General features: G+C 31.8%; 1 protein-coding gene across 2 annotated transcripts in view; it reads left to right on the top strand.

Moving 5' to 3' along the window:
- LOC108977151 (carbonic anhydrase) overlaps positions 1–5,886 on the top strand; it is a 24,284-nt gene extending 18,398 nt beyond the window's left edge. For both annotated transcript variants that reach the window (XM_018946724.1, XM_018946725.1), the window contains exons 3-5: positions 3,354–3,512; positions 5,024–5,280; positions 5,348–5,886. In XM_018946724.1, coding sequence (XP_018802269.1) covers positions 3,354–3,512; positions 5,024–5,280; positions 5,348–5,713 — 782 coding nt within the window. In that variant the 3' untranslated portion in view covers positions 5,714–5,886. The remainder of the gene's footprint in view (positions 1–3,353; positions 3,513–5,023; positions 5,281–5,347) is intronic.
- The last annotated feature ends 1,246 nt before the right edge of the window (positions 5,887–7,132 follow it).

The following is a 7,132-nucleotide window of genomic DNA, read 5'->3' as shown; positions in this document are numbered from 1 at the left end:
GAGGGCACAAAATTTTTGATATATTTGAAAGTGTACAGTGTAATTAAATATATATTAATTGAAAAATGTGTGAAAAGTGGGTAGAACATATTGAAATAACGAGCATTGTTTTTACAAATTTTTGAACTTTAAACAAAAATATCTCGAAAGCTATGAGTCTAAGGAGGGTATATGTGCATACATTTTTTAATCCTGAGTATCTCCTCTATCCATTCGTATAATCAAATCGCGGCAACAAAAGAATCGTAATATTGCCCATTTTATGATATTATGGTATTTATGCTGCATTTTAGTCCAACATTTTTTACCACTTTTCCGGCAAGAATGAATGTTTGGAGATCTCGCATTACCCCGGTGGAATACTACACCTTTTCTATTGATCAATTCTGGCTTCTTTTGTTTGAGTGGAACTCTCAACTCTTTCAGCTGATTACAATACACTTCGGAATTAATTGTGGTATTGTCGAGCAAACTCAAAATAAATGGCCCCTTTGGAATTCCACCAAACAGACAACTTAACCTCTTGGGACTATCGGCCTACGAAGTGGTTTGAACTGGTTTATTCTCTTGCGCTTTACATTATTGCAAGCAGTTCACATTCCGTCGCTGCCAGTAACAATGCACTTCAAAATCGGATCTCTTCATTGACGTTTGAATTTGATTTAGCAATCTCTTGAGTTGTTATTCGCCGATTTGCATCCACCGATAACTGTGTTTTATCCTTCCAGGACGTGGTGCATCCTCGTGATCGAAATTGCTTGAACGAAGTTTTATGAACCAATTTTGGCATTGGCGTTCAGTCAGCACATCCTCTCCATACAGATCATATAATTTTCGTCTTGCTTGCACTGCATTTGTAACCTTTGATAGTAAAATAGTATACAATGCCGAAAATACTGTTTCGGATCTTCCAACTGCGATAGAGCAGAAATAAATTTTCAAAAATTTTATGAATTTTTTTACAAACAAGACTTTTTCAAGTATATAATGGTAAAGTGGTTAAGTGGTTAAGTGCGAAGTTGGCTGCGAAAAATTCTATAAGATCAGTTGTTGTCATCGAAGGTCCCAATATGTATTTTTTATTAATACATAAATAAAGAGAATAACAAAATTAAATAAATTGCTTTTAACTAAAAAGAAAGTAATTTTATTTATTGTAAATTTTATTTAATTATGTACAAGAAAGCGGCTACCAGTCATTTTCTCAATGTTTGGTAGCAACTATCAGTGAGTTAAGTTTAACCAAATTCCTTCTTTCGGTAAAAAAAGACATTAAGAAAATATACCTAAAGTGTATAAAATAGTGCATATTCCGTAATTAGTACATTTTTAAGAACATGATGGTAAAATATGTGTTTTATGGCTTCTTCGTAGTTTTTATTACAATTTTAAGAAATTCCAAAAAAATAACAGCTTTTGGCTCTTACCGAATTAGTAAGTAGCGAATCAAACAAACTAAACCGGTCTCCTTAAAAACCGGTAATTGTTGATTTCTTATACAACTACAAAATTAAATCCTTTGGAGACAACGGCTAATAATATTAGACTCCTTACACAAATATGAATTAAAATCCTTTATAGAAAACGACTAAAGTTACTGACTCATTATAAAAATGTTAATTTTTTCTAGAGCAATTTAGAAAATTACCAAAAAATAACTTATTTTACCAGCGTTAAACTATTTTTCCTAGTATGACAGCGATTGACAGCTTTATTATTTTTCACAAGTTTATACCATAATATATTTTATTCCTAACATTCTATGGACAAAAAGAACACGTAAGACATGCTAAAAAGAAGTGATATATATAAAATATATTTACTTATCACTGCAAATAATCGCCAATGCATATAATAATACAAATTCTATATTATTATCAATATATCTATATATACAATCTATATTATTATATTTATTGCAGTTGTTATATCTTTGCATGCAATATTTTTATAACATTATTTCAAGAAAGTTAGGTGAAATAAATTTGTTTAGACAGGTCGCAAGTAAGACATTTGCCAACCCATAAATTACTCATCTAATAAAAGTTAATGCATCACATGATTTATTTGCGTCATGTGATCAGCGCACAGTATAACTTGAATACTTATATGCATTCTGTCATAAATTATGATAATTATTAGCAGATGATGTTATTTATTGTTTGATAGTTGCAAATTTTATTTCTTTTATTTGCTGTTCTTGACAGTAAATAGGGCGTGAGGTTTTTCGTATGAACGCGTACACTTTTTTCTCATTGGAACATTTTACTTGGACGTCTCGTGACTTTGACATAGAGTACATATGTTTGTACTGTTATCAATCTCACATTGTTTTTGAGATAGCAACTCTTTTAATTCATTGTGTTAAAATTTCAAACAATACAATAAGCATTTTTACATGGCATTGAATAAAGATATATAAGAATATAAATTAAACGGCATACTTTTATTGATTTTTGCATATGTTAAAAACAATAAAAATAACATACTAAAATTTTACAAAGATATTTGCAGCCTTCTGATACGTAATTGGCTCTATCAGGTTAATTTTAAACGCGTTTTTTTCAAATTTGCTTAAGCAATCAAGCAAGTATCATTGATCAAATGAACCGATTATGGTATTTGGCATAATAAAAACGACCCAAATTAAACGTAAAATTAAAGTTTTTTCTATTAGTAGATGCATAATCTTTTCTAGGTTTCATTCTCTGAGAAAGCCGGTATCACTACAGTAGTGGAGTATCTTTTTTAGCGCCTTCGGAGATCGCGTATAAATATATTATTTTAGTTTGAATACAATTTAAATGTATTAAAAATTGATATGGTAGTTTCGTTTTACCAAAAAACAAGTGCTCCTTAAAGGCGTTTTTAAAGCGAATATCAACATAGATGAAAGAGAGATAGTCTCTCAGTTTGCCGTCATGATGCCGTTATTTTATTTATTTCTTAACGGCATAAAAACCTCTAAATAAAGTAATTTTAGAGATCTGGATAAACTTCTTGAATGGAAGCACAGATTAACTCTCTGTGTTCTTTTCACTTTTTTTATATTTACTACACATTAGTTGTTGACTCTATGCCTCTTTAATAAATATCTATATGTACTTATAATAATAAATGTAACTGTTTTACTAAAGTTTGAAGTATTTGAGTGTTTTAGAGACAAACAAAAATACGATCTTAGTGAGCTGAGCAAATTGAGGGTTCGGAATATTAATGTTTGATGTGCCTTAATTAGAATTATAAAAGTTAGCTTTTAACATTTTTATATTTATTACATTTTTTTCTTTTATTTGAAGTATTACCTCAATTTCTAATAGAAATTTTTTTTTTTGTATTTAATTTATTTACAGGTCCTGCTCACTGGGCCAAAGAATTCCCGCAGGCTTCGGGACACAGACAATCGCCAGTCGATATCACTCCTTCGTCAGCAAGGAAGGGTAGTGAATTAAATGTGGCACCACTTAAATGGAGCTATGTTCCTGAACATACAGTCAGTCTTACAAATCCAGGTAACTGATAGACCTATTCTATCTAGCCTTATGTTATTTTAGTGTTACTTTCTTAACGAAAAATATATCACAGATAAGTGCTTCATTTGTAATTAAATTGATTTGGTTAGTATAAAATACCGGATCCGTATTATAACTACTTGTACACGTACATGCATTATGCCCTTATTGTACTTCAAATACATATATACCCTAAAATACCACGGTAGTCTAGTGGCTAGTTTAGTGAAGTAACAATATTGAGACAGTTCAGTTTGACTTGAGTAGAAAAATCGTTGCTTAAATTCCAAAAAAATTAAATACTCAAAAAAATAACAATTTCATAAAATTTGTATTTTTATTGGATATCCATCTAAATTATCTCGGCATATGACCTTTAAATTCATGAATCCGCAAATGCAAATATTGAAAATTTTTGCAAAACAAATGTCTGAAGCAAAACGAAGCAAAAGATCAATATGTATCAGCCATTAGAGTTTCATCGTAGCGATTTTGTGTTCGCGCCTAAGTGTAGGCAACATTTGTTTTGCAGTGATTATTAGTCTGTATGGAACGTATTATGAAATCTGTTTAAAGGTATACGAAAATAAATGAAAAGCTTAATCATTTGAGGAGCTTCTGTGAATCCGCTTCCGTTTTTTAAATAATAATTTTGAATTTCTCTTGCTTTTCTTATTGTTTTCATAATTTTTGAAATGTTACAATAAATAACTTTTAAGAAGAAAGAAATAAGATGATATTTTAATCTAGAAGAATGAATTTCCAGCGATTTTTCGGAAATTGATAAAAAACATTAGACATTTTTACTAACCATTTTTTAATATTTTGTTTATTAATATTTTAAGAGTACAAAAAATTAATTAAAAAACAAAATTCTTTGAGTTATATGTCCTTGAAGTAAAAGGCTTTGTTCTTATCGCCATGATTAATTCTTCCATAATGAATTCTATATTTGTACGAATATACTATGTACATAAAATGGCGGCTGCTCAAAAATAAATATAGACTTTCAATTTTTAGTAACTTCGAGAAAAATTCGTTGTCCGCTATAACTTCGGAAATGATTTGAACTCTCAAAAATCCTTTTAAACAGATTTTTTTGAATATCTAAACCATCAAATTATGAATAAAATCGATCTCGAATTTCTAGACTAGAATATCTCCTTAAAACGTTTAAAATACGTTGTTAAAGTTGTAAGAGCGCATTGTTATACTTTGAAAAAACTTCTTAACTAATCACGCAGTTGTAGTAGTCTTGTCATTCCCAGCCGATCACTTCGTCTTTTGTTACAAACAACCGTTAGATAGAGCAGACTCTTATACATATGATAGAAAGATAAAAATACACAAAAAGCCAATATTTCAGTTGTTATCAATTACGGACATTCTTTTTTATGTTTTACAATATTTTTAACAATTAGTTTAATTAAAAATAATTATAATAACAACTGTTAATGATAAAAACCAACAACTTATAACTATTTTATATAAATTTCTTTGTTTTCTCAAAGGTTACTGCTGGAGAGTCGATGTCAAGGGTCAGGACTCAATGCTCACTGGTGGACCATTGGGCACAGATCTCTATAAATTAGAGCAATTCCACAGCCACTGGGGTTGTACCGATGACAAGGGTTCGGAGCACACCGTTGACGGAGTCTCCTACGCCGGCGAATTGCATCTTGTGCACTGGAACACCACCAAATATGAGTCATTCGCCAAGGCTGCGAGCGCACCTGATGGTTTAGCTGTGTTGGGCGTTTTCTTCGAGGTATTTATATCAATGAAACAGTTTGCCTAGACAATCTTATATTTTATACTTTGTACCTTTACTTTAGGCCAGCGACAATGCTCATCCGGAATTGGAGAAGATCACCAACCTCTTGCCTTTCGTGGTACACAAAGGTGATCGCGTCACTCTACCCGACGCATGTGATCCTGGCAAGCTGTTGCCCACCACCACCTCTTATTGGACCTACGAGGGCTCACTCACCACTCCACCATGCTCCGAATCGGTGATTTGGATTGTTTTCAAAACACCCATTGAAGTGTCGCGCGATCAATTGGATGCCATGCGCAATCTCAATTGTTACGATGTCAAGGATGAGTGTCCATGCAATGAATTGAATGGCAAAGTCATCAACAATTTCCGTCCACCATTGCCTTTGGGTAATCGTGTATTGCGCGAGATCAGTGGACATTAAACCAACACATATCTATAAATAAATCACATTCAAAATTTGAAATGAAAATGAAAAACAAAATACAAAATTGAAACGCTTTAGTGGGTGCCTTATCACGCTTACATACTCGTACATACATTTGTTTAGTAGTATTGTACTTTTTGTTGTTATATAATTAATTCAGCAATATGAAATTGTTGGTAATAAGTAATTTAATAATTTTTTTTTGGATTTGAAATCTTAAATTTCAAAACGAAAACAAATATATGTAAAACCTAAATTGTTTGTATGTACATAAATGTGATATATACCCGCTTACTATCTAATTATTTAATACGTATGCTAATAATCATATTATATATTATGTACGTATATTTGCACATGGCATATCCATTGCTGTTGTTGTTAATGCATTGTATGACAAGTATTTAAATAAAACATTATTTCATTGTTGCAATTATTCAAAAAGAAGTGTGATCAAATTTGACCCGGACAGAAAAAAATAGACTTTCACCTATTTTTGTTTTCGGCGTCGGCTCATTTTTGGAGCTACATTCGCTAGATTATTGAACATTTTCAGTACCATATTCAAAAACCCAATTCTCGTCAACAGAAATGGTGTGTCTGATGAATGTAGGATTCTCAACTACGTTATCAAGCATTTCTTTTGCGACCTCTACTCGACTATAAAAGATTCGGGTATTTTGGTTAGACTAGTACCAAAAAGACGTTTTATACCAATGACACGTTTTTTACCAAAAATATTAACCAAAATGTGTGTAGTCTATCATGTCAGCACTACGATACTCAAGTAGTGTTTCTTTAACTTTAACGATGTTATTGTCATTGTGGTAGATGGACTACTCATATGTGGCAAGTTTTCGATGGCTTTATGACCTTAAATTAATGTTTTATGTGCTTGTGTTCCCGGTAAAGTAGAGTTCTCAAAACACTTCTGCGATATTTTCATTTTAAAAAATTTGGAAAGTCAAATTGTGGTGCGAGTCAAGGTACTACTAATATTTACAAGGTTAGAATGCCGAAAAAACAGTACTTGCTCAGGAAAAATCTGGCGGATTCCGGTATCGAAAAAATGGTTGAACGCAAGACAACCAAACAACCAGTGGAATAGCGAATCCCTCATCGAGACACTTGCTTAGCTTCTGCGTAGTTCGAACAAGGGTATTAGAGACACTACTTTCGAATAGAACTAGGATTGATTATACAAGCGTAAAATTTAGAGACTTATAAGCCGATCAGCGCTACTTTTAAAACACAACTACGTAAAAATTATCCGGAGCTCGGAAAATATGGAGTTTTCATTCGCCGAACATATCAGGAGTGTTTGAGTTTTAATTCCATAATCTAACTAACAAATATACTTGTAGTGTTAATGAAGGTACTAGTAAACTCACCAGTTTAATGTGTTGGCCATTTTGT

This window comes from Bactrocera latifrons, unplaced genomic scaffold, assembly GCF_001853355.1.
Source record: "Bactrocera latifrons isolate USDA-ARS-PBARC rearing strain unplaced genomic scaffold, ASM185335v1 scaffold_849, whole genome shotgun sequence".
NCBI classification, from domain to species: Eukaryota; Metazoa; Arthropoda; class Insecta; order Diptera; family Tephritidae; genus Bactrocera; species Bactrocera latifrons.
The sequence above is the reverse complement of the archived record's forward strand: the minus strand, read 5'-3'. Positions and strand labels throughout refer to the sequence as shown.